The 20,605-nt window shown below is 48.8% G+C and overlaps 1 protein-coding gene across 1 annotated transcript; it reads right to left on the bottom strand.

The window, feature by feature from the left end:
- Nucleotides 1-1,443: 1,443 nt before the first annotated feature.
- LOC124039382 (fatty acid desaturase 6-like) lies at nt 1,444-19,636 on the bottom strand. Its single transcript, XM_046355345.1, has 6 exons — nt 18,921-19,636; nt 10,169-10,335; nt 9,887-10,067; nt 4,090-4,277; nt 2,119-2,298; nt 1,444-1,719 (listed from the first exon to the last, which is right to left on the bottom strand). Exons 1-6 carry the CDS (start codon nt 19,261-19,263, stop codon nt 1,570-1,572), a joined length of 1,209 nt encoding a protein of 402 aa, XP_046211301.1. The 5' UTR covers nt 19,264-19,636; the 3' UTR covers nt 1,444-1,569.
- Nucleotides 19,637-20,605: the final 969 nt, after the last annotated feature.

Below are 20,605 nucleotides of genomic sequence, written 5' to 3' on the forward strand. Positions count from 1 at the left end.
CACTGGTCTCATACTACAGCATCTCGGCTTTTCAAGGGACGTTTCTCAGAATGAAAACATAGCACAATAGCACAGACATGATTCATTGATTTATTTCATATTTACTGTCATTTCAGTGCAAACAACGGTTTTCTGTGTCAACAACTGAAAAAAAACACAATCGGTCTGTGGTAAATACGCTCCTGGTCGGATTCATCTCCTCAGTCAGTTAGACATATTCAGGATGTGTCCTAAATGTCACCCTACTCCATGTAGTGGACTAGTTTTGACAAGAGGCCTATGAGCCTTGGTCAAATGTAGTGGACTAGTTTGGACAAGAGGCCTATGAGCCTTGGTCAAATGTAGTGCACTAGTTTTGACGATAGCCCTATGAGCCTTGGTCAAATGTAGTGGACTAGTTTGGATGAGAGGCCTATGAGCCTTGGTCAAATGTAGTGCACTAGTTTTGAGCGGTTTAATATTGTTACATGTTAATATGATTTGGACACTGTCTAGGTAATGTGGTGTGTTTCTGTTTTCTTTTACTACTATGATAGATCACATAAGGGAACAACACAGGTCACTTTATGAAAATATGTATGTACCATTAAATACACACATTGTCTTGACTAGAGATCATTGGTAGCTATCATATTACAGTCTTAGATTATGAAGATGATCTATTCGTTACAGTTCATTTAATTGTTTTTCCACAGGAATAATTGATGAATTTGCAGCTGTGTTAATGCCAGTTAGTTTGAGCTCTTATTGATCCTGCTAGATAGGACAGTGTTAACAATCTGTTATTCCAATGACAGCATGGGTTAGTTAGTAGGTGCATGTCATCCTCCACCTCTGACCTCTGTCTCCCTCTCTCCGTCTCCCTCTCTCCATCTCCCGCTATCTGTCTCCCGCTCTCTGTCTCCCTCTCTCTGTCTCCCTCTCTCTGTCTCCCTCTCTCTGTCTCCCTCTCTCTGTCTCCCGCTCTCTGTCTCCTTCTCTCTGTCTCCCGCTCTCTGTCTCCCTCTCTCTGTCTCCCTCTCTCTGTCTCCCGCTCTCTGTCTCCCTCTCTCTGTCTCCCTCTCTCTGTCTCCCTCTCTCTGTCTCCCTCTCTCTGTCTCCCTCTCTCCGTCTCCCACTCTCCGTCTCCCGCTCTCCGTCTCCCTCTCTCCGTCTCCCTCTCTCTGTCTCCCTCTCTCTGTCTCTCTCTCTCCGTCTCCCGCTCTCTGTCTCCCGCTCTCTGTCTCCCGCTCTCTGTCTCCCTCTCTCCGTCTCCCTCTCTCCGTCTCCCTCTCTCCGTCTCCCGCTCTCTGTCTCCCTCTCTCTGTCTCCCTCTCTCCATCTCCCTCTCTCCGTCTCCCTCTCTCCGTCTCCCTCTCTCCTTCTCCCTCTCTCCGTCTCCCTCTCTCTGTCTCCCTCTCTCCGTCTCCCTCTCTCCGTCTCCCTCTCTCCGTCTCCCTCTCTCCGTCTCCCTCTCTCCATCTCCCTCTCTCTGTCTCCCTCTCTCTGTCTCCCACTCTCTGTCTCCCGCTCTCTGTCTCCCTCTCTCCATCTCCCTCTCTCCTTCTCCCTCTCTCCTTCCCCCCTCCATCATTGCACCCCCACCAGCTCGGTGATGGGTGGGGCAAACACCATGAGCTCCTGGTACTTGTGAAAGAAGAGCTGCAGACGGGAGCGATATGTGTCTTCCTGGTATGGAAGTGCCTTCTCCTTTAGATACTGGGACACGATGGGCTTTACCTGAGAGGAAAGGAAATAGCTTCATATCGATCACATTTATTTTATCAAGACATTTTTGTTTTACATCAGCAGTTGTCGTATATTTCCATGTAGTTAGGAGGTGAAAGTGAATGTAATTTTCTTGAAAGAAGCTAATTTGATTAATGTATATATGACAGATATACTGTTATTGCAATGTAAACAAGGTTGGGGTCAATTCCATTTCAATTTGATCAATTCCTCATTGCTTTTCAATTAGTAAATGTGAAATGGAATTGGCCCCAATCCTGACTTTCCCCACACATATTTGACAGACACACTGTCTGTGTCCTATGGTATCCTATTCCCTAGGTAGTGCACTACTTTTAACCTGAGCCCTATGGGGAATAGGGTGCCATTTGGGACACAAACACATTGTACCTTGAGACACATGTTGTCCGAGAGGAAGGGGAAGAGGTGGTGTTCCACGTGACAGTTGATGAGGGAGTGTCCGAAGGTCCAGTCCAGCAGGGGGTTCCGGGGAAGGTTCAGAACCCCGTGGGTCATCTGGTAAATCCTCTTGGGCCGGCGGGTCGGGGAGAACATAGACAGGCCGATGTGCTGTACGGAACAGGGGAGGACGGTTTAAAGGAAAGACCTGCTCAGGGTTTGTGCGAAACCCTGCTGATTCAGTGAAGAGAAAGATACCCACAGAGAAACTGTTGGCATGTTGTTGCTGCCCTGGACACATTCACAAAACAGTAGAAAGTTGGGATGTAGAGTCCAGAGAAACATGTTGTTGCTGTTCTGAACACATTCACACTATAGTAGAAAGGGAGGATGGTGTCAACAGTACAGGGCCCGAGAGGGACAGTCACCGTGGGAGTACCAGGGAGGATGTTGTCAACAGTACAGGGCCCGAGAGGGACAGTCACAGTGGGAGTACCAGGGAGGATGGGGACAACAGTACAGGGCTCGAGAGGGACAGTCACAGTGGGAGTACCAGGGAGGATGGGGACAACAGTACAGGGACAGTCACAGTGGGAGTACCAGGGAGGATGTTGTCAACAGTACAGGGCTCGAGAGGGACAGTCACAGGGGGAGTACCAGGAAGGATGGTGTCAACAGTACAGGGCTCGAGAGGGACAGTCACAGTGGGAGTACCAGGGAGGATGCTGTCAACAGTACAGGGACAGTCACAGTGGGAGTACCAGGGAGGATGGGGACAACAATAGAAACACAAACAGAACAACAACATACAGTACTATTAGGAGAAGTGGTTTTTCCTTCACGTTTAGTACTCAACCCTGAAGAACATAAGGACTGCATCCCAAATTGCACGGTATTCCCAGTTTAGTGCACTACTTTTGACACAAGCATCCCCCCACCACCCCTCCACCCCACCTCTACCCCATGGGTTTAACTACATCAATAATCACTGATTCATTCAATCCCACTTCAAAAAAACCTTTTGTACTCATTAACACAATAGACTGGAAACGAAAGGCTACGTCTGGGAAAGTTATGCATGAATGGGTTTTCTCTGTAGCCTTTGAACTGCCTGAAATGTTCAAATTCCTGGTAGAAGCTGTGAGGACACAATGCTGCATTGTGAAGTGTGGAGTGGGGGGGGGGGGTTCTACTAAAGACTGAGTTAACAGTTTGACCCAAATACTAATCAAACCAAATAATGACCAGATCAGCAACTACCCATTTATTCCTGACTTTGTTGTTATCAAATCAAACTTTATTTGTCACGTGCCGAATTCAACAAGTGTAGATCTTACTGTGAAATGTTACCTTTACAAGGCCTTAACCAATAGTGTAGATCTTACTGTGAAATGTTACCTTTACAAGCCCTTAATCAACAGTGTAGATCTTACTGTGAAATGATACCTTTACAAGGCCTTAACCAACAGTGTAGATCTTACTGTGAAATGTTACCCAACAAGCCCTTAAACAACAGTGCAGTTCAAGAAAGAGTTAAGAAGATCTAGTCAAGTGTGTGTGTGTGTGTGTGTGTGTGTGTGTGTGTGTGTGTGTGTGTGTGTGTGTGTGTGTGTGTGTGTGTGTGTGTGTGTGTGTGTGTGTGTGTGTGTGTGTGTGTGTGTGTGTGTGTGTGTGTGTGTGTGTGTGTGTGTGTGTGTGTGTGTGTGTGTGTGTGTGTGTGAGAGAGAGAGAGAGAGTGTGAGTGTGAGTGTGAGTGTGTGTGAGTGTGAGTGTGTGTGTGTGTGTGTGTGTGTGTGTGTGTGTGTGTGTGTGTGTGTGTGTGTGTGTGTGTGTGTGTGTGTGTGTGTGTGTGTGTGTGTGTGTGTGTGTGTGTGTGTGTGTGTGTGTGTGTGTGTGTGTGTGTGTGAGAGTGTGTGTGTGTGTCCGTCCTGGTGTGTACATGCGTGTTGTTCACCATCTCACCTGGAAGATGTTAACGTGTATGTAAGGTATAGAGAACATGGCCCTGCAGAGCAGCATGCAGAGGAGGCTGCTGTACGGACACTGGAACCCAGACACACGCATCAGCAGCCAGTATTGAGAGTAGAACCCCAGGAACACCATCAGGATTGTCCTCAGGGCCTGGCTCACCGAGTGGTCCTTCAGCTGACCTACAGGACACACACAGATGGGGGGGGGGATCGTTTGAGTGGCGAAAGCAACCGCCTGTAGACAAGTAGAGGAGTGAAGTCGGGGGGAGGCGCATCTACGACAGTGATGTGGTTTTCCAACTGCAAGGCTCAGTGAAATTGTTCTTTATAATGACCAGATAAACATGTCTCCAAAGGCAATATCACACTGACTATATGTGTGTAAAGAAAAACCCTTGAATGTGTAGATGTGTCCAATCTTTTGACTGGTACTGTATGTGGGTACGTTGTACAATCAATTGGAGAGAGAGAGAGAGAGAGAGAGAGAGAGAGAGAGAGAGAGAGAGAGAGAGAGAGAGAGAGAGAGAGAGAGAGAGAGAGAGAGAGAGAGAAAGAGAAAGAGAAAGAGAAAGAGAAAGAGAGAGAGAGAGAGAGAGAGAGAGAGAGAGAGAGAGAGAGAGAGAGAGAGAGAGAGAGAGAGAGAGAGAGATTGTATGCCATCAAAAGAAACATAAATTTCAACATACCAATTAGGATTTGGCTAAAAATACTTGAATCAGTCATAGAGCCCATTGCCCTTTATGGTTGTGAGGTCTGGGGTCCGCTCACCAACCAAGACTTCACAAAATGGGACAAACACCAAATTGAGACTCTGCACGCAGAATTCTGCAAAAATATCCTCCGTGTACAATGTAAAACACCAAATAATGCATGCAGAGCAGAATTAGGCTGATACCCACTAATTATCAAAATCCAGAAAAGAGCCGTTAAATTCTACAACCACCTAAAAGGAAGCGATTCACAAACCTTCCATAACAAAGCCATCACCTACAGAGAGATGAACCTGGAGAAGAGTCCCCTAAGCAAGCTGGTCCTGGGGCTCTGTTCACAAACACAAACACACCATACAGAGCCCCAGGACAACAGCACAATTAGACCCAACCAAATCATGAGAAAACAAAAAGATAATTACTTAACACATTGGAAAGAATTAACAAAAAAACAGAGCAAACTAGAATGCTATTTGGCCCTAAACAGAGAGTACACAGCGGCAGAATACCTGACCACTGTGACTGACCCAAAATTAAGGAAAGCTTTGACTACGTACAGACTCAGTGAGCATAGCCTTGCTATTGAGAAAGGCTGCCGTAGGCAGACATGGCTCTCAAGAGAAGACAGGCTATGTGCTCACTGCCCACAAAATGAGGTGGAAACTGAGCTGCACTTCCTAACCTCCTGCCCAATGTATGACCATATTAGAGAGACATATTTCCCCAGATTACACAGATCCACAAAGAATTTGAAAACAAATCCAATTTTGAAAAACTCCCATATCTTTTGGGTGAAATTCCACAGTGTGGCATCACAGCAGCAAGATTTGTGACCTGTTGCCACGAGAAAAGGGCAACCAGTGAAGAACAAACACCATTGTAAATACAACCCATATTTATGCTTATTCATTTTATCTTGTGTCATTTAACTATTTGTACATTGTATATATATATATAATATGACATTTGTAATGTCTTTACTGTTTTTAAACTTCTGTATGTGTAATGTTTACTGTTAATTTTTGTTGTTTTTCACTTTATATATTCACTTTGTATGTTGTCTACCTCACTTGCTTTGGCAATGTTAACACATGTTTCCCATGCCAATAAAGCCCTTGAATTGAATTGAATTGAGAGAGAGAGAAAGAGAGAGAGAGAGAGAGACTGAGAGAGAGAAAGAGAAAGAGAAAGAGAAAGAGAAAGAGAAAGAAAGAGAAAGAGACTCAAATATCACATTCAAATTGGTGCATTCACCTTATGACATCCAGTGGAACAGCCTAATGATTTTACAATAGTGCATCTAAATCTTGCAGGAAAGGGAACAAAATGAGTGTGTGTCAGAACTTCATGACCTTTGTCACATGGAATGACATGTGTGTGACAGTTTTATGTAATGCAACACACTTTGTGTGTGTTGCATTGTGTGTGTGTCATAAGTGATCCAGTGAAAGCCCACAGGGACATCACAGATAGACACAGTCACAGTCAGGGACACACACAATCAGTTACAACACACAGTGACACAGTGTCAGGGACACACACAATGTTGTCACAGAGGGACACACACAAGAGTTACAACACACAGTGAGTGTGTGTACAGTGCAGAGAGAGAGTGAGTGAGTTTAGGGACCATACCCACTGTACAGGGACATAAATTGACCAGAGTAATTTGGTTCCTGTTTCAGTCGTGTCTTTGGTCAAGTTCCTGTGGGTGAAATAAAAACAGCCTAATGATTGGTTGACGATAGATCCTCCCACAATGCAGGCGATGCTGCAGGATGAAGTTGGTGAAGAACAAAATGCAGAAACTTCCAGTCGACTGCAGTCAGAACTTATATATATATATATATATATTCATGACCTTTGATCACATGGAGTCGACATGTAGGCGCCAGTCTGACAGTTTTTATCCCAATAATGAAACACACATTGAAAGGAGTGTTGCATTATGGTAAATTGTCATAATGGATCCAGTCGAAAGCCCACAGGGACATCACAGATAGACACAGTCACAGTCAGGGACACACACAATCAGTTAAAATACACAGATAGACACAGTCACAGTCAGGGACACACACAATCAGTTAAAATACACAGATAGACACAGTCACAGTCAGGGACACACACAATCAGTTAAAATACACAGATAGACACAGTTATAGTCAGGGACACACACAATCAGTTAAAATACACAGATAGACACAGTCACAGTCAGGGACACACACAATCAGTTAAAATACACAGATAGACACAGTCACAGTCAGGGACACACACAATCAGTTAAAATACACAGATAGACACAGTCACAGTCAGGGACACACACAATCAGTTACAACACACAGCCAGATACAGTCACACGACAGGGACAGGGACAAGGATCAGAGAGAGACAAGAGACTGGGACCAGGGACCAGAGACAGGGACCAGAGACCAGAGACAGGGACCAGAGACAGGGACCAGAGACCAGAGACAGGGACCAGAGACCAGAGACCAGAGACCAGAGACAAGGACCAGAGACAGAGACAGGGACCAGAGACAGGGACCAGAGACAGGGACCAGAGACCAGAGACAGGGACCAGAGACAGGGAACAGAGGCCAGAGACAGAGAGCAGAGACAGGGACCAGAGACCAGAGACCAGAGACCAGAGACCAGAGACCAGAGACAGGGACCAGAGACAGGGAACAGAGACAGGGACCAGAGACCAGAGACAAGATACCAGAGACCAGAGACCAGAGACAGGGACCAGAGACCAGAGACAGAGACAGGGACCAGAGACAGGGACCAGAGACCAGAGACCAGAGACCAGAGACCAGAGACCAGAGACCAGAGACCAGAGACCAGAGACCAGAGACCAGAGACCTGAGATAGGGACCAGAGACAGGGAACAGAGACAGGGACCAGAGACAGGGAACAGAGACAGGGACCAGAGACAGGGACCAGAGACCAGAGACAAGATACCAGAGACCAGAGACCAGAGACAGGGACCAGAGACAGAGACAGGGACCAGAGACAGGGACCAGAGACTAGAGACCAGAGACCAGAGACCAGAGACCAGAGACCAGAGACCAGAGACCAGAGACCAGAGACCAGAGACCAGAGACCAGAGACCTGAGATAGGGAACAGAGACAGGGACCAGAGACCAGAGACAGAGACAGGGACCAGAGACCAGAGATAGGGACCAGAGACAGGGACCAGAGACCAGAGACCAGAGACCAGAGACCAGAGACCAGAGACCAGACCAGAGACCAGAGACCAGAGACCAGAGACCAGAGACCAGAGACCAGAGATAGGGACCAGAGACAGGGAACAGAGACAGGGACCAGAGACCAGAGACAAGATACCAGAGACCAGAGACCAGAGACCAGAGACCAGAGACCAGAGACCAGAGACCAGAGACCAGAGACCAGAGACCAGAGACCAGAGACCAGAGACCAGAGACCAGAGACCAGAGACCAGACAGACCAGAGACCAGAGACCAGAGACCAGAGACCAGAGACCAGAGACCAGAGACCAGAGACAGAGACAGAGACCAGAGACAGGGACCAGAGACCAGAGACCAGAGACCAGAGACCAGAGACCAGAGGCCAGAGATAGGGACCAGAGACAGGGACCAGACACCAAAGACAGAGACAGGGACCAGAGACCAGAGACCAGAGACCAGAGACCAGAGACCAGAGACCAGAGACCAGAGACCAGAGACCAGAGACCAGAGACCAGAGACCAGAGACAGGGACCAGAGATAGGGACCAGAGACCAGAGACCAGAGACCAGAGACCAGAGACCAGAGACCAGAGACCAGAGACCAGAGACCAGAGACCAGAGACCAGAGACCAGAGACCAGAGACAGGGACCAGAGACCAGAGATAGGGACCAGAGCCAGGGACCAGACACCAAAGACAGAGACAGGGACCAGAGACCAGAGACCAGAGATAGGGACCAGAGACAGGGACCAGAGACCAGAGACCAGAGACCAGAGACCAGAGACCAGAGACCAGAGACAGAGACAGAGACCAGAGACAGGGACCAGAGACCAGAGACCAGAGACCAGAGACAGAGACCAGAGACCAGAGACCAGAGACCAGAGAGCAGAGACCAGAGACCAGAGACCAGAGACCAGAGACCAGAGACAGGGACCAGAGACCAGAGACCAGAGACCAGAGACCAGAGACCAGAGACCAGAGACCAGAGACCAGAGACCAGGGACCAGACCAGAGACAGAGACCAGAGACCAGAGACCAGAGACCAGAGACCAGAGACCAGAGACCAGAGACCAGAGACCAGATACCAGAGACCAGAGACCAGAGACCAGAGACAGGGACCAGAGACAGGGACCAGAGACCAGAGACAGGGACCAGAGACCAGAGACCAGAGACAGAGACCAGAGACAGGGACCAGTGACCAGAGACCAGAGAACAGAGACCAGAGGACAGGGACCAGAGACCAGAGACCAGAGACAGAGACCAGAGACCAGAGACCAGAGACCAGAGACCAGAGACAGAGACCAGAGACCAGAGACCAGAGACCAGAGACCAGAGACCAGAGACAGAGACCAGAGACCAGAGACCAGAGACCAGAGACCAGAGACCAGAGACCAGAGACCAGAGACCAGAGACCAGAGACCAGAGACAGGGACCAGAGACAGAGACCAGAGACCAGAGACAGGAGACCAGAGACAGAGACCAGAGACCAGAGACCAGAGACCAGAGACCAGAGACCAGAGACCAGAGACAGAGACAGAGACCAGAGACAGAGACCAGAGACCAGAGACCAGAGACCAGAGACAGAGACAGAGACAGAGACAGAGACAGAGACAGAGACAGAGACAGAGACAGAGACAGAGACAGAGACAGAGACACAGACAGTTCCACCATCACAGCCTGGAGTGAAAATATCAATGTAAATAAGAAGGGGCCTAAACAATAATGTTATTGTCAGCCTTTTGAAACATGATTCTCTTAACACAGGTATCAACATGTTCCTGTTTCAAAACAACCTAACAGCAGAGCATTATGTATCTTACACAGCGCACGTGTAGACGCTACACCTGGAAACACACACACACCCTGTCTTTGCCTCACCTAGTGCCACCAGAGGTGTGATAATGGGTATAGCCAGGGGTGCGATGAACAGGTATATGCTCCGGGGTAGACAGGATATCTTCCAGGTGCTGGAGTCACCCAGGCCAATCACGTTGGTGTGGGCATGATGCATCTTAATGTGGCCTATTACACCTGCCCTTGCTGTGAACGATCCACACACCTGGACAGACAGATGGCTGAATTACTAGCTGAAAATACAGAAATTATACCATGTATCTGGTAACATTAGATCACAGATCCCCCCCGACCACCCCCTCTTACCTCTATGAAGAACACAGCCCAGAACTCGGCCCAGGCGTGGGACTCGCTCAGCGATCCGTGGCTGGCCAGGTGGGTTCCCTTAATGGAAATGACAGCATGGGACACCCCCATCAGCACCATGCCCAGGACAAACACCAGGAACTGGGATGAGCCCAGCAGCAGAAAGGCTGGAGGAGAAACAAAGAAGGGGAGATGAGTAGAGGAGATAAGGAGAGAGGGATATGGGGAAGGAGAGGTGTAGTTGAGGAGAGAGGGATATGGGGAAGGAGAGGTGTAGTTGAGGAGAGAGGGATATGGGGAAGGAGAGGTGTAGTTGAGGAGATAAGGAGAGAGGGATATGGGGAAGGAGAGGTGTAGTTGAGGAGAGAGGGATATGGGGAAGGAGAGGTGTAGTTGAGGAGAGAGGGATATGGGGAAGGAGAGGTGTAGTTGAGGAGATAAGGAGAGAGGGATATGGGGAAGGAGAGGTGTAGTTGAGGAGAGAGGGATATGGGGAAGGAGAGGTGTAGTTGAGGAGAGAGGGATATGGGGAAGGAGAGGTGTAGTTGAGGAGAGAGGGATATGGGGAAGGAGAGGTGTAGTTGAGGAGATAAGGAGAGAGGGATATGGGGAAGGAGAGATGTAGTTGAGGAGATAAGGAGAGAGGGATATGGGGAAGGAGAGGTGTAGTTGAGGAGATAAGGAGAGAAGGATATGGGGAAGGAGAGGTGTAGTTGAGGAGAGAGGGATATGGGGAAGGAGAGGTGTAGTTGAGGAGATAAGGAGAGAGGGATATGGGAAAGGAGAGGTGTAGTTGAGGAGAGAGGGATATGGGGAAGGAGAGGTGTAGTTGAGGAGATAAGGAGAGAGGGATATGGGGAAGGAGAGGTGTAGTTGAGAAGATAAGGAGAGAGGGATATGGGGAAGGAGAGGTGTAGTTGAGGAGATAAGGAGAGAGGGATATGGGGAAGGAGAGGTGTAGTTGAGGAGAGAGGGATATGGGGAAGGAGAGTAGTTGAGGAGATAAGGAGAGAGGGATTGAGAGAGTATGAGGAGAGGAGAGAGGGATATGGGGAAGGAGAGGAGGGATATGGGGAAGGAGAGGTTAGGAGAGAGAGGGGATATGGGGAAGGAGAGATGTAGTTGAGGAGATAAGGAGAGAGGGATATGGGGAAGGAGAGGTGTAGTTGAGGAGATATGGGGAAGAGAGGGATTGGAGAAGGAGAGGGATAGTTGAGGAGATAAGGAGAGAGGGATATGGGGAAGGAGAGGTGTAGTTGAGGAGAGAGGGATATGGGGAAGGAGAGGTGTAGTTGAGGAGATAAGGAGAGAGGGATATGGGGAAGGAGAGATGTAGTTGAGGAGAGAGGGATATGGGGAAGGAGAGGTGTAGTTGAGGAGATAAGGAGAGAGGGATATGGGGAAGGAGAGGTGTAGTTGAGGAGAGAGGGATATGGGGAAGGAGAGGTGTAGTTGAGGAGATAAGGAGAGAGGGATATGGGGAAGGAGAGATGTAGTTGAGGAGAGAGGGATATGGGGAAGGAGAGGTGTAGTTGAGGAGATAAGGAGAGAGGGATATGGGGAAGGAGAGATGTAGTTGAGGAGAGAGGGATATGGGGAAGGAGAGGTGTAGTTGAGGAGATAAGGAGAGATGGATATGGGGAAGGAGAGATGTAGTTGAGGAGAGAGGGATATGGGGAAGGAGAGGTGTAGTTGAGGAGATAAGGAGAGAGGGATATGGGGAAGGAGAGGTGTAGTTGAGGAGAGAGGGGTATAGGGAAGGAGAGATGTTGTTGAGGAGAGAGGGGTATGGGGAAGGAGAGATGTAGTTGAGGAGAGAGATGTATGGGGAAGGAGAGATGATGTAGTTGAGGAGATAAGGAGAGACGGATATGGGGAAGGAGAGGCGTAGTTGAGGAGAGAGGGGTATAGGGAAGGAGAGATGTAGTTGAGGAGAGAGGGGTATGGGGAAGGAGAGATGTAGTTGAGGAGAGACGGATATGGGGAATGAGAGGTGTAGTTGAGGAGATAAGGAGAGACGGATATGGGGAAGGAGAGGTGTAGTTGAGGAGAGAGGGGTATAGGGAAGGAGAGATGTAGTTGAGGAGAGAGGGGTATGGGGAAGGAGAGATGTAGTTGAGGAGAGAGGGATATGGGGAAGGAGAGATGTAGTTGAGGAGATAAGGAGAGACGGATATGGGGAAGGAGAGGTGTAGTTGAGGAGAGAGGGGTATAGGGAAGGAGAGATGTAGTGGAGGAGTTAAGGAGATATGTAGTTGAGGAGTTAAGGAGAGAAGGATATCGGTAAGGAGAGGTGTAGTTGATGAGAGAGGGGTATGTGGAAGGAGAGGTGTAGTTGAGGAGAGAGGGGTATGTGGAAGGAGAGATGTAGTTGAGGAGTTAAGGAGAGATGTAGTTGAGGAGTTAAGGAGAGTGTAACAAGTGTCGTCGTCGGATGAGGAATAATCGGACCAAAGCGCAGCGTGGTAAGTGTTGGTGCTTTTTATTTAAACTGAACTCTATAACAAAATAACAAAGAGAGTAAACGAAACAGAAACAGTCCTGTCAGGTGCAGAAAACACTAAACAGAAAATAACTACCCACAAAACATAGGTGGGGAAAAGCTACCTAAGTATGGTTCCCAATCAGAGACAACGATAGTTAGCTGTCCCTGATTGAGAACCATACCCGACCAAAACAAAGACATACAAAACATAGAAAAAATAACATAGAATGCCCACCCAAATCACACCCTGACAACACCAAAATAGAGATATAAAAAGCTCTCTAAGGTCAGGGCGTGATAGAGTGAGGGATATGGGGAAGAAGTTGGGAGGAAATGGAGTCTAACAAAGGGTGGAAAGTTTACACGTTGTTCTAGATGCAAATATTCCACATTATGGAATGTAGAACAGGCAAACATCTAGCCGTTAGCGTTAGCCTGGTCCCAGATCTGTTTTTCATGTCTTGCCAACTGCTATGGTCATTGTCATGACAAACAGCTCTGTGACCAGGCTACATGAATAAGCATAAAAACGATCTTCATTGGACCATTTTGCAACACAGTTCTACTCCATTCTACTCCTGCCATTTGAAACACAGCTTAGAGAACAGCTTCCCTGAACATTCTATTCTGCTATCAAGCACGTGGTATCCGTTTCTGGTCCTGACCCTTCTCCTCTACGGGACCTTGTTTGGCCAGATGACTCAAATCTGGGATTACTTTACAGCCATAATCCTTCATGTTTTAGTATAGTGGATTTCTCACTTCCCTTCTCCCTGTGTATTTACAACACATCTGCATGTTACACAGGCTGTGGTAAACCTATACGAATATGTTTTACCTTTTATGACTATAAGGCGTCAGCCTGGTTTAACCAGACTAAATGTTACTCTCACTATTGAACCAATTGTCAACCTGGTTGACCAGGCTAAAACCCAGTGAGCAAAATCGTTTGAAAAGATGTCATTTCAACCAGTTTTGCGGTTGTTAGACAGATGTATCACGACTCAGGATATGACCCAGACAAAGACACAGGAGGCGGATTGTTCGGTTCTCGGGATATTTATTATAATAATGGACAGGCAAAGGGCAGGTCAAGGGCAGGCAGAGTCAATCAGGGACAGAACAGCAGGCAGGGTCAAGACAGGCAGGGTCAATCAGGGACAGAACAGCAGGCAGGGTCAAGGGCAGGCAGAGTCAATCAGGGACAGAACAGCAAGCAGAGTCAAGGGCAGGCGGAGTCAATCAGGGACAGAACAGCAGGCAGGTCAAGGGCAGGCAGAAAGGTCAGAACCGGGAAGACTGGAAAACTTGAGAACAGGAGAAACACGCTGGTAAGACCTGACCAAACAGGACAAACTGGCAAAAGGAGACACAGGGCTGTGAGACAGAGGTTTAATCCTAGACACGTGAAAAGTGGAACGTATACGGAGGGTGTGGGGCAATAGAAGGCGAACAGCAGTGGGACTAAGGATTTGAGAGATGGGGGAAAGGGCTGATAAAGCAGGGGGAAAGTTTGGGGAACTCCATCCGGAGTGGAAAGCCATACCCTCTGCCCGAGACGATACCTGGAGGTGGTCTTGATAAGAGCGGACCGGGCTCTCTTCCAGGTACAGCGACAGCGGCGGACAAACATCTGGGCAGAGGGTATGCTGACTTCTTCCTCTTGCTCAGGAAAGAGCAGGGGCTGATATCCCAAGGAACTCTCTAAAGGCGAGAGACCAGTGGCCGAGCAGGGAAGGGTGTTGTGGACATTTTCCACCCACACAAGTTGCTTGCTCCAGTTGATGGGATTGGGGGAGAGGAGGCAACAAAGAGCCGTCTCCAGTTCCTGATTGGCTCACTCCAACTGGCCGTTAGACTGGGGATGAAAACCGGATGACAGGCTCGCTGACGACCCGATGAGGGTGAAGAACGCCTTCCGGAATCGGGACGAGAACTGAGGACCGCGATCAGAGACCGGAAGTCCATGGATCTGGAAGACGTGCTGCATCATGAGCTGGGCCGTCTCCTTGTCTGAGGGTAACTTGGGAAGGGGAATGAAATGGGCGGCTTTGGAAAACCTATCCACCACCGAATGGATAGTGGTGTTGCCATCTGATGGAAGAAGACCAGTGACGAAGTCCAGGGATATATGGGACCAGGGGTGGTGAGGAACAGGGAGTGGTTGAATGAGGCCAGTGACGAAGCCCAGGGATTTATGGGAACAGGGGTGGTGAGGATCAGGGAGTGGTTGAATGAGGCCAGCCAGAGCTTGCCGTGGAGTCTTATTCTGTGCACACAGTGCAGGCAGCGACGAATGTAGAGACGTCAGGAACCATGGTGGGCCACCAAAGACTTTGTCGGATGAAAGCCAGGGTCCGACGGGAACCAGGATGGCAGGTCAGTCTAGCGGAATGCACCCATTTCAGGACCAGGAGAAAGGGCAGAGTCTGGGACAAGCATCTGGTTACAGACCAGGCTCTCTATACCCCAGATGACTGCAACCGCTAGACAGGAGGTACGGTGGATGGTCTCGGGGTCAGACGGTGTGGCAACGGGCTATACAGACATGAGAGCGCGTCAGGCTTCACATTCTTGGACCCAGGGCGGTAGGAGATTTAATTTAATTTAACAACAAAGCCCATCGAGCCTAGCTTGAGTTGAGGCACTTAGGGGTGCAGAGATATTCCAGGTTCTTATGGTCAGTCCACACTAAGATCGGATGTTCTGGCCCCTCTAACCAGAGGCTCCACTCCTCCAACGCCATTCTGACCATCAGTAGTTCTCAATTTCCCACGTCATAGTTCCTCTCAGCGGCATTAAGACGATGGGAAGGGAAAGCGCAGGGATGCAGCTTTTGGTCCTGGGCAGAAAGCTGGGACTCGAGCTTCACCACAAACTGACGGGACAGGTCCGGATGAATTAAAATGGGAGCTGTGGTGAATTGATGCTTGAGGTCCGAGAACACCTGGTCAGCTGCTGGAGACCACATGAACGGAACCTTGGAAGAGGTGAGTGCTCAGATAGGGGAAGCTGCTGTAACCCCAGATGAAATGGTGGTAAAAATGGGCAAACCTCAGGAAACGTTGCAGCTGCACTCTGGATGTGGGGTTGAGGCCAATATACCACCGCTTTCACCTTTCACCTCAGAATCACATCTGAATATTTCCTGCAGCGATGACGTATCCTAGGAAGGAAATGGTGGAGCGATGGAAGTCACATTTATCTGCTTTAACAAAAAGCTGGTTCTCCAGGAGACGCTGAAGGACCTGTCGGACACGAAGGACATGCTCTTGAGCTGAACGGGATAAAACAAGGATGTCGTCAAGGGTTTTGTCCTTCTTCACCACAAAGTGAAAGGGGAGGCAAATTGGCACAGTTGAAGTAGCTTCCGGGCACCTTTCTACCACCTTGCTAACCTTCACCACAAACTCCTCAAACTGAGGCAAACGGTGGATTATTGCTCCCACACCGCCATAGACCAGACGAGGGCCCTCCCGGACACCAGCATTATCAGGTACGCTATCTTTCAGCAAAAACAAAGAGGGCTGCAGCTCAAAGATGAGGGAACATTGAGAGAGAAACACCCGGCAGGTTCCCGGATCTCCAGCGTAGCGCTCCGGAGGAGGTAAGCGGAGTTCTCTGGGTGCCGGGGGAGGCTGGGGAGAAGCACCGCTGGTAGTGGGGTTACTGAGAGTCTGGGGGTTTACCCTAGAGGCTTGTTGCCTAGTAGATCATCCGTGGAATTGCTCAAGCAATGCAGTGAAAGCGTGGTCATCGCATCCTGCCAAGATCTTTCCATAAAGGTTTGCAGTAACTCCTCTGTGTCTTCCAATCGCAGCTCCTTGGAAGGAGACAGCTTTGTCTTGAGCTGGTCTGCTGGGTCAGTCATGGCCAGTTCATATTATCACAACTCAGAATATGACCCAGACGCAGACACAGGAGGCGGATAGTTCGGTTCTCAGAATATTTATTATAACAAAGGGACATGCAAGGGGCTGGTCGAGGGCAGGCAGAGGTTCGTAATCCAAGACAGAGTCAATCGGGGACAGAACGGCAGGCAGGTTCAGGTTCAGGACAGGCAGAAAGGTTAGAATCGGGAAGATTAGAAAACAAGAACTGGAGAACTGGAGAAAAGGGGAAACACGCTGGTAAGTTCTGATAAAACAAGACAAACTGGCAACAGATAAACAGAAAACACAGATATAAATAACAAAGGGATCATGGGGAAAATGGGGATAATGGGGATAATGGGGAAATGGGGATAATGGGGAAAATGGGGATAATTGGGGATAGATGGGGAAAATGGGGATAATGGGGATAATGGGGAAAATGGGGAAAATGGGGATAAATGGGGAAAATGGGGATAATGGGGATAAATGGGGAAAATGGGGATAAATGGAGAAAATGGGAGACACATGGTGGGGGGATGGAGACAAGCACCAGACAGGGGTTTCAGGTCAAGCTGTGACCTGGCATCTTACCAGGTGAACTGAATGTGATAAAACTATGTTTACCTTTAGTATATCATAATGCCATTTAGCAGACACTTTTATCCAAAGCGACTTACAGTCATGCGTGCATACATGGACCCAGCAGCAATCGAACCCACAATCCTGGAATTGCAAGCACCACGCTCTACCAACTGAGCCAGAGAGGAACACGATCAAGTCTGTGAGACGGGTGTATGTATTGCGATGTGCAGGTAGATGTCTTACCTTGGGATAGGATAAAGGTGTATGAAGTGTGTGAGACAGGTGTATGAAGTGTGCGAGACAGGTGTATGAAGTGTGTGAGACAGGTGTATGAAGTGTGCGAGACAGGTGTATGAAGTGTGTGAGACAGGTGTATGAAGTGTGTGAGACAGGTGTATGAAGTGTGTGAGACAGGTGTATGAAGTGTGTGAGACAGGTGTATGAAGTGTGTGAGACAGGTGTATGAAGTGTGTGAGACAGGTGTATGAAGTGTGTGAGACAGGTGTATGAACAGGTGTATGAAGTGTGTGAGACAGGTGTATGAAGTGTGTGAGACAGGTGTATGAAGTGTGTGAGACAGGTGTATGAAGGTGTATGAAGTGTGTGAGACAGGTGTATGAAGTGTGTGAGACAGGTGTATGAAGTGTGTGAGACAGGTGTATGAAGTGTGAGAAGTGTATGAAGTGTGTGAGACAGGTGTATGAAGTGTGTGAGACAGGTGTATGAAGTGTGTGAGACAGGTGTGAAGTGTGTGAGACAGGTGTATGAAGTGTGAGACAGGTGTATGAAGTGTGTGAGACAGGTGTATGAAGTGTGTGAGACAGGTGTATGAAGTGTGTGAGACAGGTGTATGAAGTGTGTGAGACAGGTGTACAGGTGTGAGACAGGTGTATGAAGTGAGACAGGTGTATGAAGACAGGTGTATGAAGTGTGTGAGACAGGTGTATGAGACAGGTGTATGAAGTGTGTGAGACAGGTGTATGAAGTGTGTGAGACAGGTGTATGTGTGAGACAGGTGTATGTGAGAATGAAGTGTGTGAGACAGGTGTATGAAGTGTGTGAGACAGGTGTATGAAGTGTGTGAGACAGGTGTATGAAGTGTGTGAGACAGGTGTATGAAGTGTGTGAGACAGGTGTATGAAGTGTGAGTGAGACAGGTGTATGAAGTGCGAGACAGGTGTGAGACAGGTGTATGAAGTGTGTGAGACAGGTGTATGAAGTGTGTGAGACAGGTGTATGAAGTGTGTGAGACAGGTGTATGAAGTGTGTGAGACAGGTGTATGAAGACACAGGTGTATGAAGTGTGTGAGACAGGTGTACAGGTGAAGTGTGTGAGACAGGTGTATGAAGTGTGTGAGACAGGTGTATGAAGTGTGTGAGACAGGTGTATGAAGTGTGTGAGACAGGTGTATGAAGTGTGTGAGACAGGTGTATGAAGTGTGTGAGGCAGGTGTATGAAGTGTGTGAGACAGCTGTATGAAGTGTGCGAGACAGGTGTATGAAGTGTGTGAGACAGGTGTATGAAGTGTGCGAGACAGGTGTATGAAGTGTGTGAGACAGGTGTATGAAGTGTGTGAGACAGGTGTATGAAGTGTGCGAGACAGGTGTATGAAGTGTGTGAGACAGGTGTATGAAGTGTGTGAGACAGGTGTATGAAGTGTGTGAGACAGCTGTATGAAGTGTGAGACAGGTGTATGAAGTGTGTGAGACAGGTGTATGAAGTGTGTGAGACAGGTGTATGAAGTGTGTGAGACAGGTGTATGAAGTGTGTGAGGCAGGTGTATGAAGTGTGTGAGACAGGTGTATGGATTACCTGGAGGTAACAGGAGAAAGGCCAGGACCAGGATAGTGATGTCGATACCTCGCCTCTCCCACCAGCTACTCTCCTTCACTGTCTTCTGAACCAAACGGGTCAGCTCCATCATCAGCGACTCTTTCTCTGTCCCCTTTCCCCCTTCGTTCATCATCTCTACATTCTCCTTCCTCCTCTCCTTAACCCCGGTCTCTCCATTCTCTTTCCCAGTGTCCATATCCTGTTTGGAGTTAACAGTGTTAATTTGGAATAAGGCCTCTCGACCCTCCCAGGGTTTAGCATCCACCTCTCCTCCTCCTCCAGCCCTCTGTTCTTCCCTCCATTCCTCCGGTACATTCTGCATTTCAGCTCCCTTTGCGCCTCCCTCCTGACCAACAACAAAGTACTGTAAAAGCGACAGTGCTCGGTGTGTGCAGCGGCTGTGTGGACGGACTCATCGGCAGCGGCCAGACTCTGAGGAGAGTAGCCTGGACATTGTGTCCTGAACACAAAGGGTCCGGACTGAAGTAAACATGACAGGAAGTCTCTTCTGAGAAGTTCAGCTCCTTTACAACCACTCCGACGGTTCTCACCTTCCTTTTCTCCTTCTAATACAAGCTGCGGTGTGTACTCCCCTCCTCCCCTTCTCTTTCCCTTCTCCTCCTCTCCTCCTCCACTTCTCTCCTCTTCCTCTCCTCTTTCCCACTTTGTCTCTTCTCCTCCTCTTCTTCTCCTCTACTCTTCCTCAACACGCTGTGTACTTCTCTCTTTCCCTGTCCTCCTCTTCTTCTCTGTTCTCTCTCTCTCCCCTTTCTCTCCTCTCCTCCCTCCTCCTCTTCTTCTCTGTGTTCTCTCTCTCCTTTCTCTCCTCTCCTCCTCCTCCTCCTCTTCTTCTCTGTGTTCTCTCTCTCTCCTTTCTCTCCTCTCCTCCTCTGTGTTCTCTCTCCTTTCTCTCCTCTCCTCCTCCTCCTCCTCTTCTTCTCTGTGTTCTCTCTCTCTCCTTTCTCTCCTCTCCTCCTCCTCTCCTCCTCTGTGTTCTCTCTCTCTCTCCTCTCCTTCTCTGTGTTCTCTCTCTCTCTCCTTTCTCTCCTCTCCTCCTCTGTGTTCTCTCTCTCTCTCCTTTCTTCTCTGTGTTCTCTCTCTCTCTCCTTTCTCTCCTCTCCTCCTCTGTGTTCTCTCTCCTTTCTGTCTTCTCCTCTCTCCTTGTCAGGTTGTTCCCGTAGTGCAGTCCTTGTTTAATACAGCAGCAGCTCTGGGGACGTCCTGTGGCTTCGATGGGTGTGAGCTAAGTGAGCCGGGGCAAGTTCCAGTGTCACACACCACACACAAAGCCATGAATACTGCACGGACACACACGACTCTATACCCTCCAGAAATGATTCTGCTGCTTATTCTCTCTCTTCACCGAAGCTCCTCGTGCATACTGCAGGTCCCTCCCCTGCAGTCCTCGTTGTCCCTCCCCTGCAGTCCTCGTTTCCCCTCCCCCCCTTTCTTTCCTCCCTCTCTCATCCCTGTTGTAACCTTGGCAGAGGGCCTGGGAAAAGGAGGAGGACGGGGAGTGGGGGAAAGGGGGGCTAAGTCAGGAGGAGAAGATTAGCAGCGACTGTTTAGTGCTCACTGTGTAGAGAGAGAGAGAGAGAGAGAGAGAGAGAGAGAGAGAGAGAGAGAGAGAGAGAGAGAGAGAGAGAGAGAGAGAGAGAGAGAGA

The sequence above is a fragment of the Oncorhynchus gorbuscha genome, linkage group LG07 (assembly GCF_021184085.1).
Source record: "Oncorhynchus gorbuscha isolate QuinsamMale2020 ecotype Even-year linkage group LG07, OgorEven_v1.0, whole genome shotgun sequence".
NCBI classification, from domain to species: Eukaryota; Metazoa; Chordata; class Actinopteri; order Salmoniformes; family Salmonidae; genus Oncorhynchus; species Oncorhynchus gorbuscha.

Excerpts from the sequence above, each read along its gene's own strand:
- LOC124039382 (XM_046355345.1), bottom strand. The coding sequence starts at position 19,263 with ATGCAGAATGTACCGGAGGAATGGAGGGAAGAACAGAGGGCTGGAGGA. Across the intron at positions 10,336-18,920 it reads CTTTCTCCTGTTACCTCCAG|CCTTTCTGCTGCTGGGCTCA; the intron begins GTAATCCATACA and ends TTTCTCCTCCAG. Across the intron at positions 2,299-4,089 it reads TACACGTTAACATCTTCCAG|CACATCGGCCTGTCTATGTT; the intron begins GTGAGATGGTGA and ends TGTTCCGTACAG.